The 26,282-nt window shown below is 48.9% G+C and overlaps 1 protein-coding gene across 9 annotated transcripts in view; it reads left to right on the plus strand.

Annotated features, from left to right (window-relative positions):
* The first annotated feature begins 1,152 nt into the window (after positions 1-1,152).
* Positions 1,153-26,282, plus strand: part of Stx2 (syntaxin 2) — a 113,906-nt gene continuing 88,776 nt past the window's right edge. The window contains exons 1-11 of one of the 9 annotated variants that reach the window (XM_050146326.1): positions 1,627-1,814; positions 11,565-11,642; positions 15,374-15,473; positions 16,723-16,797; positions 18,140-18,213; positions 19,006-19,114; positions 19,652-19,725; positions 19,834-19,971; positions 22,032-22,142; positions 23,121-23,245; positions 24,451-26,163. In XM_050146326.1, coding sequence (XP_050002283.1) covers positions 1,785-1,814; positions 11,565-11,642; positions 15,374-15,473; positions 16,723-16,797; positions 18,140-18,213; positions 19,006-19,114; positions 19,652-19,725; positions 19,834-19,971; positions 22,032-22,142; positions 23,121-23,201 — 870 coding nt within the window. In that variant the 5' untranslated portion in view covers positions 1,627-1,784 and the 3' untranslated portion in view covers positions 23,202-23,245; positions 24,451-26,163. Of the gene's footprint in view, positions 1,262-1,626; positions 1,815-11,564; positions 11,643-15,373; positions 15,474-16,722; positions 16,798-18,139; positions 18,214-19,005; positions 19,115-19,651; positions 19,726-19,833; positions 19,972-22,031; positions 22,143-22,673; positions 22,782-23,120; positions 26,164-26,282 lie in introns of those variants that run through there. The other 8 variants (XM_050146327.1, XR_007592535.1, XM_050146330.1 and 5 more) reach the window with 8 other exon arrangements.

A 26,282-nucleotide genomic window follows, 5' to 3' on the forward strand; every position in this document is an offset into this window, starting at 1 on the left:
CCTGGAAACTAGCTCTTGTAGACCTGGCTAGCCGCAAACTCACAGAGATCCACCTGCCTCTGCCTCCCGAGTGCTGGGATTAAAGGTGTTGCCACCACTGCCCAGCCTCACCTCTACATGTGTGCTACCCTCCACCATACATACATGTTTTAAATAACAAAACAAGGCAAGCTACTGTGCATAGCCATTATGAGACTCATCCAGGGAGCTAGGGTTCACTTTGGCTCACAGTTCAAGACTACAGTCCATCATGGAGGGAAGTAATGACAACAGGTTGAGGCAGCTGGTCACAAGGCACCCATAGTCAGGAAGCAGAGAGAGAGAAATGGCAGTGGTCAAGTCCCCTTCTTTTTTTGGGGGGGGGGGCTCAGAACCCCAGAATATAGGACGGTGCTGCAAACAGTTAAGAAGGGTCTTTTTGTCAGGCAGTGGTGGCACAGGCCCTTAATCCCTGCACTCGGGAGGCAGAAGCAGGCAGATCTCTGTGAGTTCGAGGCCAGCGTGGTCTACAAAGCAAGTTCAAGGACAGGCACCAAAGTTACACAGAGAAACCCTGTCTCAAAAAAAGACAAAAACAAACAAACAAACAACAACAGAAAGGGTCTTTCCTCGTCAATTACCCTAATCTAGATAATCCCTCCTAAGAGAGACCAGAGACTTGTCTCCTTGGCAGATTGTAGATACTGTTGGATTAACAATCAATACCCTGCCATCTCTGGAGTGTTGGCGGGACACGGGAAGCTTGCTCTGTGGTCGCCCCTGCACTCCACCCTATGCTTGCTTCTTTGCGGCTGTTGATCTGCTGCCCCCTACTGTGTCGTTTGACTGTGAAATGTCTATCACAGGCTAGTGCGTTTGAATACTTGTTTGAACACTCTCAGCTGGTTGGCACTCTTTTGGGAAGTTGTGGAACTTTTAGGAGGTGTGGCTTAGCTGGAGAAAGTGAGTGGCTGATGAGCCAGCCTTGAGGGCTACAGTCCGGACCAGTTCCTGTCATTCCTGTCTTTGTCCTCTATGCCTCCAAACTATGAAGGGACTGGGTTAATACCTCCACCCACACGGGCTGTCTGCGGTCATGCCTTTCCTGGCATAATGGACTTTAGCCCCTCAAATCAAGAGCCAAAACAAATCTTTTCTCCCTTACGTGGCATTTGATGGGTACACTGCTACAGCGACCAGAAAAGTAGCTGCTTTGCTTGATTCTCCCACCAGAACTGCGTCAAGGGAAGAACCTGCCGGTGTTCTTTGTCTGACGACCCAGGTGTGGCGCTCTCAGAGTCAGAGTGGGTGACAGGTGGTTGCTATCAATTTGTGTGCTGTAATGGTGAATTTAGAATTTTGTTTTTTCGCTGTTCGGTATAAATCTAGGGCATAGTAGGCAAGGGCTAGCCACTGTTCTACAGCTCCAGCTCTTGAGTTTTTTAATAAACAAAACGAGCGAAAGTTCAGGAAACAACGAGGGCAGACAGCGTGTTAAACAGTCTAACCACGCAGCCCGAGGACTTAGGCCAGGCCCCGCCCCCGAATGGGGGCCACGCCCACTCCTCCCCCACCCCCCCCCCCCAGCCCGCAAAGACTCGCCCCGGCGCCCGGGGTCCCGCGGGAGGGGGTGGGGCAGGCGCAAGCGCAGAGAGCGCGGGCGCGGTTGCCGTGGTAGCGCCTGCCAGAGGGAGGGCGGCGGCGCGGGGCCAGGACCCCGGCGGGCAGAGGCGGCGACGCGGCCACCCGAGAGTGTGCGGCCGGGCAGCTGAGAGTCGGGCGCCTCGCCCTGCTGGCCGGTGGGGATGCGGGACCGGCTGCCCGACCTCACGGCGGTGAGCGGCGCACCAGATAGCGGTCCGGGCCGGCGGGCGGGGTGCTAAGGGTTCGGGGCAAAGACCCCAGGAGGGATCCGGGGAGAGGGATGATGGGGGAGGAACTCACGAAGAGGAGTCTAGGAACAGGACCCTAGGAGGAGCCTGAGTGTGTGTGTGTGGGGGGGGGGTCGGGAGGGGAACCCAGGAGGGGGGGGCTGGAGAGGGGGACCAGGGAAGAGAGCTCTGAGGAAGAACACCCCGGGAGGGAACTGGTCCGTGTCTCTCGGAGGGGTCTAATAAGAGGGTTCCAGGTGTCGTGTGGCCTCCAGAGACACCCGGGTCTCCAGGGGTGGCAGGGAGTAGTCTTCGGGAAGGACCCAAGCGGCCTTGGAGCAAGGTTCCGGGGCTTGGACTCCAGGGTATCCAAGAGTCACAGGATACACTCGTAGACCTAAACAGTGTTTCTGAGCAGGTTCTCGGGAAGGGCTCTAGGGTTCCTGGGTCTTCAAGGGTGTTAGGATAGGGTATCAGGAGGGTTCCTGGGATGACATCTCCATGGGTTCCTGGGACAGGACTCCTGGGGTTCCCTGGGTACCAAGGGACTCAGGTTGTTGGGACTCCAGGCGTGGGCAATGGGAGAGGTCCAGAGCCTGTGTTGGCTGCATTCTAGTCTGGGACACAGGTTCCGGTAGGTGTCCGGGGGTGCCTTTTTTCTGCCTGCATTGGCACTATACCCCTGTCTGATGTGGACTGATGTTTGGGTCAGGATCCTTTTGGCCGCTGATGACTGATTTCAATGAGTGAGAGTGTGGTTCAGGAGCAAGGGCTGTGCTTGGACCTCCTGGCCTGGACTGATGTTTGATGCCTTCTTGGGACTCACTATGGCACTGCCTGCCTGGTCTTTTTGCAAGGCTCTTATCGCAACGTCTCCAACTGTATGCCCCACCCTGTAGGGGTCCCTTTTCCCACGGCCTTGTTTCGCGGCCTGATACAGAAGGCTGTACCAAGGGTCCAGTCACTCCACACAAACTTGGAGCTCAGGGCTAGGCGCCTGGTGCAGTGAACACCACCCACAGCTGTGTTAGGTATTTCCCCAGTGCACTGGGGACCAGAAATGTGTTTACGTTTTAACCCAGGGCTTTAGTCACTAGTGAGCATCGCAGCAAGAGAAAGGCTGAGCGTTTAAAGGGGAAAAGGGGGCAAGGGGCTTACAGTATATATGTCTACATCTGCAGTGGACACAGTCGTTGTACCCTCTTTTGGGGTATAATGGGACAGTCAAGACACGTATGCAGTGCGGGCCCAGTCAGGGTGACTGACCATCCCATCTCAGGTGCTTATCATTTCTTTGGGCTGAGGACCTCAAGACCCTCCTCAGTAGCTACTTGCAGGCATTGACCGTAGTCACCCACTGCAGTGCAGAGTGTTGGAAGGCATTTTCGCTCTCCAGCTGGACCCCAGAGCCCCCTGTCTACACTGTTCCCTGGTACCCTTCCCAGACCCCGGAACCATTCTGTTTTCTACTCCCCGGAGAGCAGCTTTTTGAACGTCTACACACTTCGCGCTTGTGTTTCTGTGCTGATTGGCTTTGTGACCCTCACCCCCAAGGGGCGTCTTTTGCTGGATCCAGGTAGAAACCTGGGAAGGGAGAGAAATTGCTTCTAGTGCTGGACTCTGGCAGATTTTGTTGACAGCTCTGAGGAGCAGCAGCAGGTGGTGCCCTCTAGTGTCACAGCTCTAGGCACTGGACAGCGAGGGGGGGTGGGGGACACGCCAGGGATGGACCCTGAGCAAGAGTGCTTGCTGGTGGAGAGTCCTGAGACCTTAACAACTGTTAGAACTGTCTCCGCCGAGGCCTGAGACCCTTGGCCCTAAAGACCTGACGGCCCTCTGGAACTCTTCCCTGGCTCTCAATCTCTGGCCTCAGCTCTGCCGCTCCACTGCTCCTTCCTGTCACGCCCTAGAACTGCTGAGCTGCTTCCAAGTGTGCAGTCAGGGCCACTTTTGCTGCTTCTGCTTCTGCCCCTGTTGACCCTGGTCTTGCCTTTCCTCCCATACAGCTGCTCTGACTCAGTGTGCTTCAGGCTGTCGGCTCCGCTGTCCAGAGCTGCTGCCTCGGCCCCTTTACATGCTCCCAGTCCCTCCTGCCCTAGTAGAAGTAGGTGGGGCAAGACCACCCCAAAGAAACTTGCATGGGTCAGGGCCAGCACAGCCCACTCACCCCATGAACACTGAATGAGCTGGACAACCTGGTTGTATAGACGGCAAAAGTGTGTACCAATCACAGACCTCCTTTGCAAATGAAGGTTTGGATTTGCACCAATTCCAGCATTACCTCTTTGGCAACTGCCCTCTGATTTAGGGGCGAATGGCTACAGGGTCATCCAGAGTTCACAAAGGCTTGTGATAGCAAGAAGTCCAGTGCAGACTGAAAACCCCTAGGAGCTGGAGCAGTCAACCGTAGGCATTGTGTAGGTTCCTCAAAGCATGCAATGTTCAACATGGCTGGTGCTGGCCTAGGGATAGCCCAGATGGCTGTTTGACTGACAGTCAGGCCTTTTGCTTACGGCAGCTGGGGCAACAAGAGAGTCAATTGCCTCATCTACCAGTGTCTTTGCTTGCTAACAGGAAGATGAACATTAGAAAGAATGCTTATGATAAAACCTTAAGAGCCTGTCATTGTCTCTAATGCTAACTTAACAGTGCTTGAGCTGTGTGTATTATTTTCCCGGGCCCCAAGGAGTAGTCCCCTTTGTCTAACGTCATTCACTGTAACCAGCTTCTAGTTCTATCTATACTGCTGCACATGAAGTGTCAATCAGTCTTTTAGGGCTGGATTGTATTCAAAGTGACTTGACTTCATGCTTTTCATTGTGTAAAGATGCTACCACTATAAATGTGGTGGTCACTGTGAAAGTGGAGGTGGTGATGATACAGTGGGCAAGCATTGAGACTGTCGAGGTCACCAGAATCAGCTGGACTTCTTTCTTGAAAGTAAAAGAATGATTTCTGCTGGTCGTGGCTGGCTTGGCTTTGCAGCAGAAACACAGCTTCTGCTCTTTGAATGGTTGCAGCCTTTGGAGCAGGGTCTGAGGCCCACTGCCCAAAGACCTGGTTTCTTAAACGTTTCCACTAGTGACCCCTTTTCACTTGAGAAATTTTTACATGAGCCTGCATATGGAAGTCTGTAAAATAGTTGTACAAATGGAGTCTAACTGGTGATGATAAATCATAGATGTGTCTTTAAACAATTGCTCAGGGTTTATCACTTCTCATTTGTCAAGGATGACAGCAGATGAGATGGATGTGTTTGTTTTACGTAAAGAATCAAATCTTGACTCAATATTTGATACTACAGGATTTAGAGCACAGCCTTGCTATTTGATTTTATAATTGTCAGTGCCCCAAAGCCCCTCCGTATAAATATATGCGTAGTAAAAAGTGGCAAAGTATGCTGAGGGCCATCTCAGAAGATGGTGGGAGTTCTGTCCTAATCCCAAACCTAATTCATTGATTTTTTTTCTAAATGTAACTCAAGTCAATTTAAAAACAAATACATAAACATGATGTGATATATTTATTTGAGAGCATACTTGGAGTTGTTTCTGTCTCCACCATTTGAGTCTTTAGCCACACTGAGGTTGTCAGGCTCGGTGGTAGGCACACTGACTCACTGAGCCATCTCACTGGCCCCAGTAAGACCTTATTTATTCCAGGATTTTCAGAAATAGGGCGATATGTGAATCGGTGGGCTAGGGAAATGGCTTAGTTGTTCAGCTGCTTGCCTTGCAAGCGTGAGGACAATGGGGTCAATTCTCAGACCTACATTTTATTTTATTTTTTCTTAAAGATTATATATTATGTATACCTTGTGCTCTCTGCATGTATGCCTGCAGGCCAGAAGAGGGCACCAGATTTCATTACAGACAGTTGTGAATCACCATGCGGTGGCTGGGAATTGAACTCAGCACATCTAGAATAGTCAGAGTCAGTGCTCTTAACTGCTGAGCCATCTCTCCAGCCCCAGACCCACATTTTAAAAGGCACCTTGGTACATACTTAAATTCTAACTCTGGGGAGGTGGAAATAGCTTCCTGGGGCTCACTGGAGTTCAGGGCAGTGAGAAACCCTATCTTAAAAGTCAAGGAGGACAGTGCCTGAGGAATGACAGCTAAGGATGTTGCCCGGCTTTCCCATATACATACACTAGGGTGTATGCCTCTCCGTACACATTGCCTGTGTGTGTTATACACAATGAGTATGTTACTTGGTTTTCTTGTAGGATTTCGGACCTGGAAGTAACCTTATCTGTTCCAGTTCCCTGCCATTTCCATGCAAGGACCAAGCAGTTAGCAGCATAGTGGAAGCTTCCACTGTGGAGCTCAGGCCAATGAGTGGTGAACCTCAGTTGTTTCCTCCTGTGCTAAGGACAGAAGTCAGGGCTTTATGGGCGTGCAGCCAGTGTCTTCCACCGAGCCCATCCTCTGCCCAAGCAATTGATATCCAGACCTCTCTGTACTTTGCCTTTCTTGTGCGACAGCTCTCTTTCTGCCTCTCAGAGAGAGGTGTGTATCTAACACAGGAGCCTCTGGAACGGGGAGGCAAGTGCCAGGGCTTACACTGTTGATAGCCTACTAGATTCTCCATTTTCGGGAAGTTAGAAAAAGCTACTTTCTCTTTAACATCTCTAGTTTAAAATTATCTGACTTGAATTTGGCATGTTTAAAGTAACATGTTTGTTTTCCTTTTGGTTGAGGAGGTTTGGGGAATGGTCTCACACAGCAGCCAGGCCAGCCTGGACTTATTGTGTAGCCTCAACCAACCTTGACCTCCTAGCAAGCCTCCTGCCTCAGTCTCCTGCCACAGGCAAGAGCATCCGAATCAGGCAGCTGTAATTGGAACGTTTGGGAGGTGGAAGCAGAAGGGTCAGAAATTTAAGGCATCCTGAGTTCACAGCTTCTGGCCTGGGCTACATGATCCCCTGTTTCAAAAGACAAACAAAAAGGGCTACTTACCAGATAAGTTTAATTGTTGTTTAGTTAAAAATACATTCTTGAAATTTTCAAGTAGTTTGGAATGGGTTGCCTGCCTCTTCGTGTCATATATCCAAATGCGGCTTTTTAACAAATAAGATCTAGTGTTTAATTTTGTGGTTAAAATGGCTAAACTGCAATGGCCACAGTGACCCAGAGTTTGAGGTTTCGCAGAAAGGTTCCTCATTAGCTGTTTATACATCCGCCTGAGGAAAAGGTGTTTGTGGTGATCACCTGTGAAAGATTCAAAAATTGCCTCGTTTGGCCAGGCGGTGATGGCTCACACCTTTAATCCCAGCACTCGGAAGGCAGAGGCAGGCAGATAGATCTCTGTTAGTTCGAGGACAGCCTGTTCTACAAGAGCTAGTTCCAGGACAGGCTCCAAAGTTACACAGAGAAACCCCGTCTCGAAACAAACAAACAAAAACCAAAACAAAAAATAAAATGCTACCTCATTTGAATAGCAGTGAGAGGTTGAGGCCAGAAGGTCCTGAGTTCCAGGTTAGCTTGGGTGATGTAGTAAGTCCTTATTGCAGAAGAAGATTAATCGTGGTAAACAGTTTGCATTTACAGATCTTGTATGGTCCGAGAGAAGCTTCCTGCTTTGGTCCACTGTTCATTTAACACAAAACCCCAAGAAACTTGCCTGGGATTGCTTAGACTCTGCGTCCAGAGTGCCCGTCTCTGGCAGAACGTACGAGCACAGAGAGAATGCCAGGTCTGAGCTAAATGAGACACTAGAGACAGACTAAAGTGAATTGGCCGTATGCCGTGGATTCGTGGTTGAGGGAGGAAGAGTGAGGGTGTTAATAAAACAGAATGGATTAGGTCATGTATAGGAGATTCTGGGTTTTCCCGTGGACCAATTATTTCCTGTTTTTGCTCGAACCAGAGTGGCCTGAGAGCATCTGCCATGGCTAAACTTCCTCTTGGCCTCTTGGCTGCAGGATAAGCCCACTTCCTGACAGTTTCCTTAGCCTCCCTGGCCCTGCATGCCTCCCTCTTGGCCTTGCTCACACCTTCACCACCAGGAAGTTCCTGTCTGGTTTTTCTCCCTGTCCCTGGCAATGGTCACCTTCTGTCCTAGCAGCCTGCACAGAGGTGCAGAATGGTGTCTCTCCATGTGCCCCTGATTCCCTAATCACCCTTTCTTTAACTGCTGCCACCAGTGTATGTGCCTCTGAGACGCTGGGTACATTTTCAGGTCACGGCTCATTCTCAAAGAGGATTGCCAGGGTAGTTGAGGTGTTCATGGTCCCAGGGCAGCATGTGGTACCCTCAGGCAGCCTTTTCCCTCCCCTCCCTCTCTGCCTCCTGTTACCTGCCTGCCTGCCTTCTTTCCTTCCTTTCTTCCTTCCTCTCCTCCCTCCCTCCCTCCCTTCCTCTCTCCCTCCCACCCTCCCTCCTTCCCTCCCTTCCCCCTTCCTTTCATTATCTTTGTCTTATTGTATATCCCAGGTTGGCTTAGAGTTAACCATGTAGTCCAATCGGGCCCCAGGCTCAGGATCTTCCTACCTCTGCTTCTGAGTGCTGGAATTATAGGCATGTCCTACCAACACCAGTTTTTTTGTTTTTCTTTTTCTTTTTCAAGCAGGTTCTCACTGAGTACAGGGTGGCTTCAAGTTGTTTTTTATTTGAGACAGGACCTCTGTGTAGACCTGTTTGTCTTAGAACTTGCTATGTAGACCAGACTGGCCTTGAACTCACAAAAATCTACCTTCCTCTGCCCCCCAAGTGCTGGGATTAAAGGCATGTGGCATTATTGCCAGACTTCCTGGCATCAAATATGAGATCCTCCTGCCCCAGTTCTCAAAGGCATTTGAGGGTTCAGGTGTGAAATCAGAGTGTCAGCACCTCCAAAAGCCGTGGCTGAAAATTTTCTTTGCATCTTGTAGATTCTGAGACCCTGGTCTTCGACACTCCATTCCCAAGCATGCAGATCCCCTGTGCCAACCTGTGCTTTGCTCTTGTCTTCCTTGCTCCGTGATTATCTCAGCGATTGCAGCATCCTCCTTGGGAGTGAGCCATCCTAACTGGGCATGTCAGTGCCCCTGTCCCAAATGTGGTTCCCTTGCCTAGGGCAGTTGGGACATCATACTTCAGCACTGTCCTTCATTCCAGACATCTGGGAGAGCAGTGTGTTGACTGACAGTGTACCTTGGGCTCTGGGAGAAATTACACAGAAGGAGCAGGTGTGTGGCCCCAAGAAACCAAAGGGAGCTGTGCTAGGTTTCATGGATATGTAAGGCATCCTCTTAGGTGATGTTCCTTTTTTTATTAAGCTGGTCCTGGCTATGTGGTTTCATCTCCCTGGTGACAAAGGTTCCTCTCATACTCCTGTCTCTATCTTAGAGCCACACTGCTAGCCTTAACTAACCAACCATCTTATCCATGCAGACAGCACTAGAGAGGGTGCATACGGTGTGGGAAGAGCTGATCAGGCCTTAGGGAGTCATGGGTGGTACGGAGAGAGGCAGAATTGTTGTGCTTTTATAACATATTTCTCTTTCTTTTCTTTCTTTTTTTTGGGTGGGGTGGGGTGGGTAGCATCTCTCTATGTAACCCTGACCAGCCTGGAACTCACCATGTAGACCAGGCTGGTCTGGAACTCAGAGATCCTTGCCTTTGCCTCCCGAGTGCTGGTGTTAAAGGCATGTGCCACACCGCTCGGCTCAATTTATTTATTTATGAAATATTTATTTATTATGTATACAACATTCCTTCCATGTATGCTGGCACGCCAGAAGAGGGCGCCAGCTCTCATTCTAGATGGTTGTGAGCCATCATGTATTTGCTGGGAATTGAACTCAGGACCTTTGGAAGAACAGTCAGTGCTCTTAACCTCTGAACCATCTCTCCAGCCCCACACTGCTTGGCTTTGACACATTTCTTAAATTCATAGGATTTTGTTTGCAAGTTTTCCTGGGTGGTAAGGGGGTACTGCTATGTGTCAGGCCTGCGAGGTAAAGGCTCGATTCCTCAAGCAGTGGAGGTAGGTTCCTAGGGTGCCTTGGCAGCCTCAACTGCAGGGAGGGAGGCTGGGAGGCTGGACTCACAAGGCCTGTGCTGACTCACAGGGCTGCCCTGGGGGAGAGAGCTCGGCAAGTCCCTCCCCGTGCCTCGTGGCAGGCTGGGCTCAGCTGGGGGATTTAGAGACCAGCTTCTAGAGGTGGGGTGGGGGAGGGGAAGGGGACATTTAGAGCTGATGACAAAAGCTGCTTCCAGCTAATTAGAGTTTTCTGTGCTGCTAGAGGCTTTGACTGTTTAGAAGGGAGGCTTCCAGGTGGGTTACCACACAGGCAGTCCCAGCATCTCTCTAGCATCCTGTGCAGACACAAGCCCCCAGGCCTCAAAGGCAGCAGCAGCTGGGCTATAGTACATCATCATCCAGCACCCTCAGGATCCAAGGCCATGCGTCAGGCATAGGAAGTGCCTGGTTCTGTATCTTTGATCCTGTGTTAGGCTGTTGCTAACTGTGTCTGTAATGTCACTGTCATCTTCTCCCAGTGTTACTTGACCCCAACTCCTCTTTCCTTATCAGATTGTTTGTTATTAAACACAGTGTATAGTGGTCACTCTCCTCTTAGAAAGTAAGGGTGTCAGCGACATACCTCGGAAGTTACTGTGCACCCTACAAAAGTCAGCTACTGCTGTCAGCAGCTTGGGCTCCCGTTTTCCAGGCTGGCCTTGAACGCAGTATATAGTAGAGGTCGACCTAGAACTTCTGATCATTTTGCTTCCACCTCTCAAGTGCTGGGATTATAGGAGTGCACCAACAAACCCGTTTTCTAAATGGTGTTTTTTTTGTTTTATTTTTTTGTTTTTGGAGACAGAGTTTCTCTGTGTAGCCCTGGCTGTCCTGGAACTTGCTCTGTAGATCAGGCTAGCCTGCTTTCCTCTGCCTCCTGAGTTCTAGGATGATTAAAGGTATACGCCATCATCGCCTGGCTTAAAAAAAGATTTATTTTATGTATATGGGTTTTTTGTTTGCATGTTGACTGCACACCAGAAGAATACATCAGATCCATGGGACAACAGTTATAGACAGTTGTGAGTCACCATGTGGTTGCTGGGAATCGAACCCAGGTCCTCTGGAAGATCAGCCAGTGCTCTTTTTTTTTTTTTTAAATATTTATTTATTTATTTGTTATGTATACAATATTCTATCTGTGTGTATGCCTACAAGCCAGAAGAGGGCACCAGACCTTATTACAGATGGTTGTGAGCCACCATGTGGTTGCTGGGAATTGAACTCAGGACCTTTGGAAGAGCAGGCAATGCTCTTAACCACTGTGCTCTTAACCACTAAGCCATCTCTCCAGCTTCCACCCCCAGTAGCATTTTTCATCTTTACAGACCATGAACATATTACAGGGATGGTGATGTAGTCCAGTGCTGAGTACTTGCTTAGCGAGCTCAGAACCCAGAATCAATCATCCGAATGACTCTGTGTATGTGTGTGATGTGTGTGTACAGTACGTCGGCTCTTGGGGACGAACCTGTGGTGAGTGGCCCTGATTGAGGTTAAGATGAACGTGAACGTGCCTACACAGATATCTGGCCTTTGTTTTCTTCCCCCATTGGTGTCACCTGTCACAATGAAGGAGCTGCAGAACTAGATGGCTGCAGGCTGTGGCGTGCGGCTGCTCTGCTGCTCTTGGCACCCAGTGCACAGCTGAGGTGCTTTGGGTCCCGAGTTCAGCCTCTGAAACTTTGAAAATGTTTTCTATTGCAGTGTAGGAAAAATGACGATGGAGACACTACTGTCGTCGTTGTTGAAAAGGACCATTTCATGGATGATTTCTTCCATCAGGTAAGCATTTAATGAAGTGCAGCCTCAGACTTTACCTTACTCTAGTAGTGTTTGTTGTCACATGCAAAACAGGACGCCCATGTACTCTGGAACTGGCGTGGCTAACGGTGGACCTTATACCTGGCTGTGGTACCAAGAGGTTGTGCCACTGCTGCCACCTGCATTCCATGCCACCCCCACAGAGAAGTCAGCTAGCCACATGGTCCTCAGTATGTCCGAGTAATGTCTCCCTGTGTGGCCCAGGTTGTTTAGCGTTTTACCCTGCCGTCCTGCTGCCTCAGCCTCCTGAACATGGCTGTTTTTTTATAGTAATTTGAATTTTTTTTTTTTTTTTGAGATAAGGTTTCTCTGTAGCTTTGGGACCTGCCTTGGAACTCACTTTGTAGACCAGGCTGGCCTGGAACTCACAGAGATCCACTTGCCTCTGCCTCCCGAGTGCTGGGATTAAAGGTGTACACCACCACTGCCTGGCTAAAGTTGTTTGAAATGTGTAAGTTCTTTGGGACTTTCAGCATCATTGACAGCTAATATCAAGACAGATTCAAGTGACTATGCATGCAGACAACCTGGAAGGGAAGGCTGGATAGGCACAAGGGTTGGAGGCACTGTGGGACATAGGACCAGTGGTGGGTGGGTGGGTCAGGGCTCTCTTTCTGTCACTCTCTTTCTGTGCCGCTCTTTCTGTGACTCGGAGCTGCAATGTCCCAAGCAGTACTTCCTCCTTTGGGAAGCCAACCACATCTCTGGAGTGGCTTTTTAAAGGGTCTCACCACAAGACTTGTGACTTCTTAGGAACCCAGGCTCTTTGGAAGCAAGAATTCTGGCTTTTTGAACTCAATGTCTGGGGTGACTTTTGTTGTTGTAGTTGACCGCAAGTGGAGCAGGGTACTTGTACTCTGGGACCATTTTTTTTTATTCTTTGTTCTTTTTGGGGCCCACCACTCAGCTCCCAAATGAATCACATAGAGTCTTATTGTTTTTTTATGAATGCCCAGTCTTAGCTTGGCTTGTTTCTAGCCAGCTTTTCTTAACTTAAATTATCCCATCTACCTTTCTTCCTCCCCCCCCCTCCCCCCCTCTGAGACAGGGTTTCTCTGTGTAACAGTCTTGGCTGTCCTGGAACTTTCTCTGTAGACCAGGCTTGTATATGGAAGTTTCTGTCCTGCCTAGTTCTGCAGCTATTCAGTCCCAACAAAACACACAGAGACTTATATTAATTACAAACTGTTTGGCCTACTAGTTCAGGTTTATTATTAACTAGCTCTTACAGCTTAAATTAACCCATAATTCTTGTCTGTATTTAGCCTCGTGGTTTAGTACCTTTTCTCAGTGTAGGATTTTCATCTTGCTTTTTCTGTGTCTGTGTGGTGACTGCAGACTGAGCCTTTCCTTTTCCTAGAATTCTCCTAGTCTGGTTGCCCCGCCTATATTTCCTGCCTGGCTACTGGCCAGTCAGTATTTTTTATTAAACCAATATTAGTAGCAATCTTTTATTTATTTATTTATTTATTTATTTTTCTGAGACAGGGTTTCTCTGTGGCTTTGGAGCCTGTCCTGGAACTAGCTCTTGTAGACCAGGCTGGCCTCGAACTCACAAAGATCCACCTGCCTCTGCCTCCCGAGTGCTGGGATTAAAGCTTTGCGTGTGCCACCACTGCCTGGCTACTAGTAGCAATCTTTACAGGGTACAGGAACATTATCCCACAGCACAGGCTGGCCTTGAATTCACAGAGATGTGCTTGCTTCTGAGATTAAAGGCTTGTGCCACCACCGCCCCGCTGGTGTTGTAATAGAAAAAAGCGTTGCATAAGAGCAAGATGTCATGCAACAAAACTCGGGGGAGGGTTTTTTTTTTTAAGAGAATGCTTGAGTTCTTTTTTTTTTTTAATTTGTTTTTAATGATTTATTTAACTTTATTTTATGTGCACTGGTGTGAAGGTGTCAGATCTCGTGGAACTGCATTTTCAGACAGTTGTGAGCTGCCATGTGGGTGCTGGGAATTGAACCCAGATCCTCTGGAAGAGCAGTCAGTGCTCTTAATCGCTGAGCCATCTCTCCAGCCCCAGGGTTTTTTATTAGGGGAAAAGGAACGTAAAAAGAGGGAAGGGGAGCAGGGAGACCAGCCTCTGGGAACAGGAGCAGCAGAAGAGAAGAGAAAAGAGGAGAGAGAAAGAGGAACAGAGACACAGAGAAGAGAGGTGGACAGGGCCTTTTTAAAAGGGAACATAGCGAATGTGCACAGGAGGTGTTATTAGTGGCTACAACTGAAGACACAACCTCTCACAAGCCCAAGGGCAGGCAAGTACAGATGCCTGAAAACTAACAGCTGGTTTACAGGTTCAGGGGTTTAGTCCATTGTCATCATGGCGGTAAGCATGGCGGCATGAGGCACTCATGGTGTTGGAGAAGTAGCTGAGAGTAGATTGTAAAGAACAGGAAGAGAGTGAGCTACCAGGCTTGAGCTTCTGAAACCTCAAAGCTTACCCTAGTGACAGATACACTTCCTCCAACTAGGCTACAAGTCTTAATCCTTTCAAACAATGCCGCTGCATGGGGACCATTTTTATTCAAACCATCACACCCAGGATGGCTTCCCAGCTCAAGTCTTAGACCTGTGAAATCCTTTGCCATGGAAGGTGATGTCAGGGTGTGGCCGTGGATCACAGCATATGATGGCTAAGTGAAGGAAGCAGGAGGGACTGGCAGTGCCCCTCCTGCCTCGGTGTCATGTGGCTTCCTCTGTAGCCAGGTTCTGTCTGGGTCTGACCTGGGTATCCCCACCAGCCTCCTCATCCCAGATTCCTGGTTGAATCTATATATGCTCCTTGGCTATATAATATGACAATTATAGGGACCAGGATATCTTCAGGGCCCCATTGCTGAGTGACCACAGACTTTTGAAGATGTAAGTCCATCCAAAGGATCTTGCAGTGAGTTGCTTACACCACAAACGCATTCAGGAGGATGATGGAAGGGCAAGCCATCGCATGGCGAGGCTTCCTCATGGAAGGATGCTCCCTTGCCTTTTCCCATCCATGGGCATGGGGTGCTCACTGCTGACTGCTCTGCTATCTGGAGTCATATGCCTCTACTTAGCACTGTGGGTGGTGGTGTGTGGGCTCAAGTGTAGGGATTTTACAGCATATAGTTTTGCTGGCAAATGTTGCTTTAGTCCTAACAGTAGGAATTGGTAGATTGCTGTTCTTTTTTTTTATTTATTATGTATGCAACATTCTACCTCCATGTATGTCCACACGCCAGAGGGTGCCAGATCTCATTACAGATGGTTATGAGCCACCATGTGGTTGCTGGGAATTGAACTCAGAACCTCTGGAAGAGCAGCCGGTGCTCTTAACCACTGAGCCATCTCTCCAGCCCTAGATTGCTGTTCTTACTACATTTTAATTTTGTGTGTGTGTGTGTGTATGTATGTATATATGTATATGTACACCCACTCATGTGCGTGCTATAACAGGCAGGGTAACTTTTGGGAGTTGGCTCTCTCCTTCCCCCATGGGTCTCAAGGATCAAACTCAGGCTGTCAGGTTTGGTGGTGGACACCACCACCTACTGAGCCCCCCCCTTTAAAGTAATAATCACACACACACACACACACACTCACAAAAGTAATAATCACAGTGGCAACAGAAATGGCACTTCCTCTCCAGCATCCCTCTGTGGGAGATGGACAGCAGTGGAACTCTGACCTTACTGTAGTGTCTCTCTCCTAGGTGGAGGAGATTCGAAGCAGCATAGCCAGGATTGCTCAACACGTGGAAGACGTAAAGAAGAACCACAGCATCATCCTTTCTGCCCCAAACCCAGAAGGAAGTGAGTCTATCTATCACCTATCTGTCCTCCAGCTTCCCCTTAGATGGAGCAGCATGCCCATGCATATGAGCACGCACAGATCCCTTGGCATTCCAGGTCACCTTTATGGGGTTTGGAAACTCCCGAAATAATGTCAGTGTTCAGCTGGGTGAGGACCAAAGGATATGTGAGTGTGCCCGGTGGGACTCCAGCAGGAACACTGGCTCTTTGTCTGCACTGAGTGCAAAGTTGAGGGATGATGGTTCTTGTGTTTGGGGACATTAACAACAGGCTGATTTGATAGGCAGTGGTTGCTTGCCAGAGTGGTTAGTAATGAAAACCGAGAGGAGACTGTGAGTCTGGAGGTCACTGTGTGGCATGGGCTCACAGAGCGGGGTCTGTGCTCAGACGCATTTCCACTTTCCTGTGCCTTAGGGTGTCGGAATATCTTTCTAAATCCTAGCTCTTAGAAACGTTGAATGCCTTTGTTTAGAAACTTTCAGTGTTGGTTGCCACTTATAGAAAACGCCAGAAAATGAGGTGTGACCTGTGGAGCCTTCCGCAGTGTCTGGTAGCTTCTACACACTTGCTTTTAGAATAGTTCACTAACCTTTGGTCACTCTGCTGCCCCAAAAGAGCCAATCTGCCTGTCTTCCTTCTGGGGAGCCTCAGAATGTCTCTGGTTTCTGGTCACACTGGGGATTTGCAGGGTCTCCCGTGCATCTATCAGGCCTCAGTGTGCTTCAACTCCTTGGGTGTTTTTCTGACTTCACCTCAGATTGCAAGAAAGATGCTGGGAGGGCCCCCAGAGCCTCCTTTGATGCTTTAGGGGTTCAGACATTGCTGTGGGACTGCCATTGTCAGGTCGCTGCAGCAGGTGATCTTTCACCCTGAGACTAGCTGGGGTACCAGGGTTGGCTCTCCAGGTCTAGAGCCAGGTTGGCTGGAGAGTGGCATATGTGGGGTGTCTGATGGAGCAACAAGGACTGGGAAGATGGTGATAGCAGGAGAGACCTCTGGTGCCTGGGCAGATCTCTTCCAGGCTGTGCTGTGTGCACCCCTTGTCCTGGTGAGCCTGCAATTGTGGCTCCCACCAACTGCATCTGATGGCACAGTTCAGGGTATGCCAGGAGCTGGTCTGGGCATGGCAGTGGTAGCTGGGGGTAGCACACTTGAGAAGAAGGCTGGATGCATCTGTGCTTGGCCTGCATGAGTGGATGTGCAGGAGTTGAGTGTTCCAGCTCAGATGCTTTATTTGAACTTTTTAAAGAAATAAAAGAAGATCTTGAAGACCTGAACAAAGAGATCAAGAAAACTGCTAACTGGATCCGAGGCAAGCTGAAGTGTAAGTTTGCCTTCTTGGGTGCTGGTGGGGTGTGGATGTTGGTACCTTACATTTCCCAACATGAAAGTTAAGACTACATATAAGTAGATTGGATATGTGTATATGGGTCTCTAGTTTTCATGCTGTATCTCATTGTGGCTCTGGTGGTGACAGAGAAAGGGGGAATAGCCTTTATATTGAGTCCCAAAGCTCTCAGATGCGTCTCTTGGCTGAAGTAAGCTTCCCAGCTGCCAGGAGCCCAGCTGAGACATGGGGCTCTGTGTTCAGCATGACACCTGGCCTGGGTGAGGGTTGTGGCTTTCTGCACAGTACTTAAATAGAAGTTGCCTTCCTTGATCTTCCTTGATCTGTGAGGAGGACGTGTTTAACTCACAGAGACACATCAAAAGGAGCAAATCTCATCTTTGCATGTCACACCCTCTTCTCAGGGACAGCAACTTTATGGTGGCAGACATGTTGCCCAGGTCCTAGTGTACTCCCCAATGATCTCAAGGCAGACCCTGAGAGTGTACAACTTAAAAACAATGTTGTTCCCAAGAATACAACCACTCAATATCCAATTCAGACTCATTACAGTGACTGGGTGTTTAAAGACACCTGGCGCACCCCAAATACACACACCAAATACTTACAAACACAGATGCACATACATGCAAACAGCCAGAGCAGCAGAGACAAATGTGGTTATACAAACGCATACATATGAACACAAACATACAAATGCATAAATACAAACACAAGGCCCAGGCACAATCACACACCTGTGTGCATATTTGTGTATGTGTTTGTTTTTTATGCATTTTTCTATATACATGTATTTATGATTTTGGTGTGTATGCATACATTTATGTATGCAAGTATGTGCACACGTGTATGTTGGTATTTGTATATATGTGTTTACATGGGTGTTAATGTGTGTAGAACAAGTTTGTGCATGTCTGTCTACATGTCTGTCATTGAATACATATATATGAAGTGTTATAAACATTTCTTTTGGTAACTAGAACAGTGGTTCTCAACCTGTGGGTCTTGCCCTCTTTGGGGGTCATATAACCCTTTCATAAGGGTCACATATTAGATAGCCTGCATATCAGGTATTTACATTACAATTCACAACAGTAGCAAAATTGTAGTTATAAAGTAATAACGAAAATGATGTTATGGTTGGGAGTCAGCACAACATGAGGAACTGTATTAAAGGGTCTCAGCATTAGGAAGATTGAGAACCACTGCTTTAGAGGATTATTTTAAGATATCACCTGTTCTCTAGTTTTATGGGTAAAATCGAGGCCATCCTGAGACTGCTGTCATACCTGAGTGACTCTGCCCTGCTTCCTTCTAGCTATCGAGCAGAGCTGTGATCAGGACGAGAGTGGGAACCGAACGTCAGTGGACCTGCGGATACGAAGGACCCAGGTCAGCCTTCCAGCCTCAGTTAGACTGAAGCAATGTGGAAGAACAGCATCTCCCTTTGTCCAAATCCAAAGCAATTCCATTTGTTTATTGTGCTGGGAATTGAATCTGGTGCCCTGCATGTGCTCAGCAAGAGCTTTGTCACTGAACCACATCTGAGCCCAGCTGTTGCATCTTTTTGTCACGTCTGCCCTCCCTCACTGTCTGTCTGTACATGGGTTGCATCTCTTCACTGTGAAGTGAAACCTCAGAAACCCACATTGTCTATGCTGCAGAGCAGGGGACCAGCTGAATCATCTGGATGCTAGTGGTTTGGTCTTAACTGTTTGGGGTTTATCGTTGAGACCTGGGAAGTTCAGTGCTGTGTGAACAAGCCTGCCAGCTCAAGGCAGTCCATGTGCCTGCCAGCTGGATTCAGCTTCCCATAATGCTCACCTCCAGAAGTCAGCTGACTGCTGTAGGCCCCAGATTATTTGTTGGTGTTATTGGTGGCATTTTGTTCTGTTTTTTTGAGACATAGTCTCACTATGTAGTCCTAGTTGGCCTGGAGCTCACTGTGTAGACCAGGCTGACCTTAAATGCAGAGATCTGCCTGCTTCTCCCTCCAGAGTGCTGGGATTATAGGTGTGTGTTACTACGGCCTGGTGACCTCAGATCATACAGCTTCCATTGCTGCTTTTGCTCTTATTTTCTACTGAAAGGGAGTAATGGTCTGAGCTTTCCAGTCATAGGTTTTACCTCTTGCAAAGGAAGGAATGGCTCTCATACACTAACACCATGTTTTCCATGTTCTAGCACTCGGTGCTGTCACGGAAATTTGTGGATGTCATGACAGAATACAACGAAGCGCAGATCTTCTTTCGGGAGCGAAGCAAAGGCCGCATCCAGCGCCAGCTAGAGATCAGTGAGTAGGGAGAGTGTGGCAGACACTCTTCAAGGATCCTTCACACCTTCAGCTGCACCATAAACTGGAAACCCTTTTCTAATGCCTGGGCCTAGTGTCAGCTAGATGTGTTCAGAGTTGGGAGTGGGGAGCCGGTACTGAGTTGCTCGTAGCTGCTGGCGCTTGTACGTCAGTCACATCTGCAAAGCTTGAGGAGCTTCTGTGTACTGCAGCCCCTCCTGCCTGGCTGGGAGATGACCTCCCATGTGTTTGTTCATCCCATTGTCACATGCCACCTTCAGGCTCACTGCTTCTGGCCCAAAGCCTGTGGTCAACCTGTAGGAGAGGCACGGCTGCTCCTCTGTAATACCAGGGCGGGTTTGTGACACATCGCAGTCACAGTTCCGCCACATTAGCCTGCCCAGGAAGGGATCTTAGAAAGGGCAGGGAAACTCTGGACGAGGCTAATGGCTCAGTCAGAGCTTAGTGATCCCTTAGTTGACTATCTCTGGCTGCATCCCACGCTGCATCCTCAGTGCAGTTCCCATTGCCCCTCAGCTGGGAGGACTACCACAGACGACGAGCTGGAGGAGATGCTGGAGAGCGGGAAGCCGTCCATCTTCATCTCGGATGTGAGTGCCACAGCCATACATCAACACACTTAATGTAGACGGGCACTTTTGCCTTTAACTTACCAGCCAGTCTGGAGTTAGTAATACTTTTCCTTTTGCCTTACGAAGATTATATCGGATTCACAAATTACTAGGCAAGCTCTCAACGAGATCGAGTCACGTCATAAAGACATCATGAAGCTGGAGACCAGCATCCGAGAGCTGCACGAGATGTTCATGGATATGGCCATGTTTGTGGAGACCCAGGTAATGAGGCATCTTCCCCATGCTCTGGCCAGGGAAGCCAGGGCTAGGTATCCAGTCTCAACTCAGGAGTTGTTTGTGGTGAATGCTGAACTGAAACCTGAGTATACACTTCCTTCGTAGGCCACTAGTCAGTTACAGGAGCCATGCTCGCTGGCCAGCTGCTTAGGTAGAGAGCCACAAGCAACACCAAGTGCTAGAGAATAATGAAACCTTCTAATGTCTGTGGTGGGTTTTAGGTTAAAATTAAAGGATATACAGAAACCTTACTACAGCCATGGATATGAATACATGTAAATAAATGTGAACACACATCATGTGACCTCAGTTACATATAACAGTGCTCACAGAGGAAGGAGGTGGCCAAGCCAACCACCCTGAAATTGGCAGGACTGTGGGGACGTTGGTCTTCCCCTCTTGGGGCTGTTGACTACAAGGATGACTGAGCACCAGGCTCTGGTGACACACACCTTTAATCCCAGCACTCGAGAGGCAGAGTCAGGTGCATGTCTTTGAGTTCGAGACCAGCCTGGTCTACATAGTGAGTTCCAGGACAGGCTCCAAAGCTACAGAGAAACCCTGTCTCGAAAAACCAAAACAAGGATCAGAATAGTGCTTAAAGACTAACATTGAGGGTAAAATCACTGAGATTGACCAGAGCCCACCTCACTCTATGGTGTTCTTGCCTGCTCTGCAGCTCAGGCAGGGATGACCAGAGTGTGTGGAGTGTATGCAAGTATAACATCAAGTTGTGTGTGCGTGGGTGATGTATCCATACTGACTCAGTTGCAGTGGGAACCTACAGAGACTGAACCAGTCTTCCAGGGTTTTCAGATCCCTCAGGAGCATCTGGGGCAGGCTAGGGTGCAGCTGGCCTCCAGCGAGACAAGCTTTTGTTCCTCACCGCCTTTCTGAGGCAGCTGTCAGGGTTCCTTGGCTGAAAGCTAGTGACGTTCTCTGATGCCTAGATATGTCAAGGGTTTAGGGTCATCCCCACATGCCTTGAATGGTGTTTATTTTGATAAACTTTATCATAAAAACCTGTGAAAAAGCTCACATACCAGATACCTGTGGAGGATGCCAACAGTTATGGAGAGGCAAAGGTAGGCACTGTGGGTTGGGGTGGGTATCTTGGGCAGGGATTAGCATTGATGGTCAGGAATGGACACGTGTGGTTTTCTTTGACCTGGGATGGACCAGTTGCCACTTAGTCTAAGAACTGCGGAGTGGGACATCTGGTGACTTTCGGGCTCTGAGGGAAGTAGTTGTGTGATGGTAGATTGATTTTGAAATCCAAAAGCTTTGTACGGCTCAGGCTTTAGTTATAATCACTCCATACCTAATGTGTGGTGGGAAGCTTCATTAGGACAAGCCACCGTAGGTGGCCTCACTTCCTGTTACCTTTTAGACGTCTGTCATTGTGTTAGGTTGGTAACACAGAAACACAGAATCAAGACTTGCTAGTGCATTTGCTTGTGAATGATAGTCACCTGTCCATCCTTCTCCAATGCTTTGCTATTGGCTGCTGCAGAACTCTGTCTCCTCCTGGACAGGACCCAGGTAATGCACCTCCCCACAACGTGCTGTAGACTCCTCCCATTGTCATCTTTGATCATCAGTTCATTGTCACCCGGAGGTTGTACTTAGTTCGCTGATATTGTAAAGATAAGCAGTGGTGGTTTTCTGCCTGTTAGAAAAGACATCATCCTTTGTGTGTGGAATGTTTTACTGAGGGTAAAACATGAGACTAACCTGAGCCTGCAGCCCTCCCTTCACTGTGCGTCTGTGAAGACATGTCAGGTCATTGCTCATCTGTGGATAGTCTTCACCTGTCATCCGTGAAGACATGTCAGGTCATCATTCACCTGTCCTTGCTGCCACCGCCCCTTTCAGCTGCTCCTGAAACAGGAATTGGGTTGCGTTTGCTGGCGTGTCTGCACCACTTTGTAACTGTGAGGGATCCTGTCTCCATCCCTCTTATGCTGGGCTTACCTGAGAGCTGTCTCGGGAGACACGAGAGAGCGAGCGACTTGACGTTTGCTGAGCTTAACACTTGTTTGCAGGGTGAAATGGTCAACAACATCGAGAGAAATGTGATGAATGCTGCTGACTACGTCGAACACGCCAAGGAAGAAACCAAGAAAGCCATCAAATATCAGAGCAAAGCCAGGCGGGTGAGTTGTGCTCTGAGGACTGAGCCCTCCTTTGATTTCTCTTCTCTTGGTCTCTAGCCATGGAAGAAGTGAAATGCCTTAAATACATGTTTTATTTTAAAAATCAAAATAATTCTTTTTGCTAAAAATTCCTAAGTTGATTTTTTTATATATATAACTATTTAGTGTTGTAAGTAATTTAAACCCTTTAGCACCTCAAGTCAGGACTGACTTGCCTCTTTTGAATTCTGTTCCCTTTTGCCATCATCTGGGCAGGGGATGACAAGGTGGTGGGATTTGGGTTTCACTTAAATTGGTGACACATTGTATGTGACAGCTGTTCACTCCGTAAGGTGACTGGCTGTCTGAACCTATGGGTGGACCTAGTGTCTTGTGTAGAAGCCCTGGGAGGCAGTCTCAAAGGCAGATGTCCCTTTGCTTAGGCTTCTGACTTGTACCCAGACTGTCCCAAGGGAATGTAACTGGTGCAGAGTCTGGATGTACTCTGCTAGCTTGAGGGGGTTCCATGAGGTTCCGTGTTGCTGTCTGCAGAGGTGCCGAAGATGATGTCTGCTTGGCAGCACGTCAGCACACCACATGGGCATGCGAGCTCTTCCAGGACAGCCGAGGGCCCGCAGAGGGCATCAGTGCCTACTACAGGTGGGAGGCAGAAGCGGGCTGGGTTCCCCTGTCAGAACTCTGACTTTCGGGACTCCTGGGAAAGTGTTCCGTGTTTCAGTCCAGCGGAATCCAGTATGAGCCTGTCATGTGCTCAGGAGAAAGCTAGTGTTACCAGATTACAGAGGACTGCCTGACTCTGGAGGCCTGAGCTCCTGGATCAGGCCACTCTGGGAAGACTGACTGCTGTAGGCATCAGGAGAGGGCCTGTAAGTTAGAGTTCAAAGTGAGTGCTGGCAATCGTCTTACTCCTAGCGAAGGATGCCCCTGACTGGCGGTGCACAATCATTGTGGTATAATCAGCCTGCTTTTCTTTGACAGAAAAAGTGGATAATTGCTGCTGTGGTGGTGGCTGTCATTGCTGTCCTGACTCTAATCATTGGCTTGTCGGTTGGCAAATGATTGCGTAGATGGCGCTGGGTGCTTGCCTCTCCCTCAGGGTGGCAGTAAGTGACTAATCAACTAATTTACTTGTTAACCTTTTCAATCAGCCAGTAGTGTGTTTGCCCAGTGTTAATATACTTAAAAGTCACGGGGCTTGTTCGCTGAGTGCTCGGTTCAGGTCTTAGTGGCCTCTGTTTGCTGAGGAGACACAGGCTGGGAGGCCACTGCCCCCAGAGCCTGTCCCCAGTGAAAACCAATGCAGATGCTGCGGTGTAGTTTTGGTGTAACTTTTAGAACAGCAGCAACAATGAAAATGACTGTAAAATGCCCTTTACTGCTCAGTTCACCATGGAACTGAGAATTGAGCTTAAGCTATGGACAACAGCCCAGACCAAACTCCTCTCAGGTCCCTACTTGGCAGCAGACCCCCTACTAAAATGAAAACCCTGATATTTAATTACCACAAGTGTCGTACAGTCACTGTGGACAGTCTTATCACTCATGGGCCTTACCCCCCCCCCCCCGCATCCTGGGGATCCCCCACTGCAGAGCCACCCTTGTGAACACTGGGCACTCAGGGGTGGTGCTTAAGAGTAATTTTTCACAGTGGCAGAAAGGCTCTCCCACGCTCCAGTTCCTCACGGCCTTTTCCCCATGATGTTTTTCTCGTGATTTGAGCATCTGTCGGGTATGGCTGCCATTGGTAGGAGCAGTGCCCTTGTGGTCAGTGCAGACCGTGAAGTTGCACAGAAAACATCCTTCTTGGGATGAGAAGGACTTGCAGCCCCATGTCTGTTGGAAAGGAGGGTTATATATCTTTCCTGATACCATCTTCTTAGTCTACTGAAAAAGATGACATTGTTTTTTCTATGCTAAAAAATTGAGTATTTTCAGTATTTTCATCAGACTTTGTAGAACCATGCACTTTCCCCCTGTAGCACAATGAGTCAGTTGGATATGTTCACAAAGGTCTGACGGTGGCTCTCAGCATGGTCAGGGAGGTGCTTGCTTTCTGTGGGTACCCTGGAAATCAGGTGTGATCCTCTGCCTGGGCTAGCTGCACATTGCTGTCGTGCCTGCAGATAAACACACATGCATGCTCATTCATTCATTTATAAATTGATACCAGACAGCTGGGCCCTGTCTAGAAAGGTTCCCTCCTCTCTCACCTAGAGCGTGTTTCCCAATGATAGACAATTGTTTTAGACTGTCGAGTTCCAGCAGGCTATTTTCTCTGCACTGTAGATTCCTGTCTCTTTTCTTGCAGAAGGTGATGTTCATCCTCATTTGTGTAGTCACTTTGCTTGTGATCCTTGGAATTATCCTAGCAACAGCATTGTCATAGCAACCACACCCCAAGAGCTCTTTGTCCTCAGAGACTCCAACCACACCTGCAGCAGAGTCAGTGTCCTGTCCTTCCACCTGTGGCTATCAGACCCAGGGCTAGTGCCACGTGCTGAGGTTTTTATTGGAGGCGAAGAATAAAGCACCACAGAGGTTTCAGGCCACGAAAACGCCACGAGCTGAGTGGACGCCACGTGCCAGCCCAGATAGCCTTGGTCTCTGAAGGGCTCCACAGAGATTTCACAATGGTGGCCTTCTCTCAGTAGCCTTAAAATAGGAATGATTGAAAAATGCAACTTAAAAAAAAAAAGATGTCAGTGTTAAAAATGTGTGTGCAGTTTAATTAGGGCGTGCTCTGTGCTCTCTCAGCTGACAGATAATGAAGAGACTGCACCGGGCCTGATTTCTGTTCATGTCTTGCTTGCAGAATCATCACAGAACTGTTTTGTAAGGTATCTGTAATTTTAAATAGCTATAAATTAAATTCCTTAATATATTAACATCGAACCCCCCCTTTTCTAAGCTAGACACTGCCTGAGAAGGACAACGGGCAGGCCCTAGGCACAGGGCTGTCAATGAAACTTGGCCTTGCAGCCCTCAGTGCTTTCTGGTGACCCTGACCTAGGAAGTGTAAGGGTCAGAAAAGTCTTGGTTGCCTTTAGCTCACTTCTGCCTGCTTCACTATGGAGGGGACACAGCCATGCGCTGTGCTCACGTCACCCTTTCCCCGTTCACTGGTGCTGGTGGAGTCTCAAGGCAAGACGGTGGTGGAAGCAGGACTTGGTGCTCACTGACCTCACAGGAGTAGTCCCAGTTGCGAAGCCATTCTTGGACAGCACCTGAAGGACCAGGTTCTCAGCTGAGCCCCCACTGATGCCCAGAGTTCCTAGGAAACTGCGAGAGATGGGATGAAGATGCGGGCTGATTTCCACTTGTGAGCAGGTGGCCCAGTGACTGCGTATCTGTGTGCTGACAGCTGACTGAGGATGTGAAGGGCACCAAGCCCAGCGAACTCCGCCGACTGCCGACTGTGTGTGTGTATGCTCACTCTGCCCAGGCTCGTTTGGCTGGATCTGATGTAGCCATGCTGGTTCAGGCAGCAGTCGTGAGATGTACTGAGCTCTTTAGAAACTACCACCCTAACAGTGGCGAGTGTCACTCATTTGCCTTCTCACACCTCCCAGCCTGACACCTCAGTGCCGAGAGCTACTGCAGGAGGCTGGCCTGCAGTGGAGACACTCCTGCCTGGAAGCTCCCCGAAAGCTCTGAAGATGGAGCTGTGTCTGTGGAGCTCCTGCCCTCTCTGTTCCAGTGCCATTGGATTTGGCTGCAGAGCACCGCGTGCCACTGAGGTTCCCAGCCCTCGTGGCAGGTTTCCTTCAGGTTTAGCCCGAGTCCTTGGCCTGCAGTGTGTTCCTCACTATGTGCTCAGGTGGCCTCCTGGCCAAGCGGGTGCCTGATTCTGGCTTTGTTAGTGAAGCAGGGGTGTGTGGGTGAGTGAGTCAGCCCTCAGGATATATTTCTATGCTGACTTCATAGCCTGTTTAAAAATACATTTACAGATTGTCTCGTTACTTTTTCCAACAATTTCTTCAAAAATTTTGTGTTTACATTAAAAAGTCAGAGAAGCAAACGATATTTTCTGCCTCATCATTCTAGAAGGACTTTTGGGGAGCTCTCCATTAGAGAAGGCCCCATGGTGTGCTGCTTTCTGAGGAGACCAGAACAGGTGTCTGCTCACTTCAGATGAACCAA

This window comes from Alexandromys fortis, unplaced genomic scaffold (genome assembly GCF_014885135.2).
Source record: "Alexandromys fortis isolate MF-2015 unplaced genomic scaffold, M_Fortis_MF-2015_v1.1 scaffold_56, whole genome shotgun sequence".
Taxonomy (NCBI): Eukaryota; Metazoa; Chordata; class Mammalia; order Rodentia; family Cricetidae; genus Alexandromys; species Alexandromys fortis.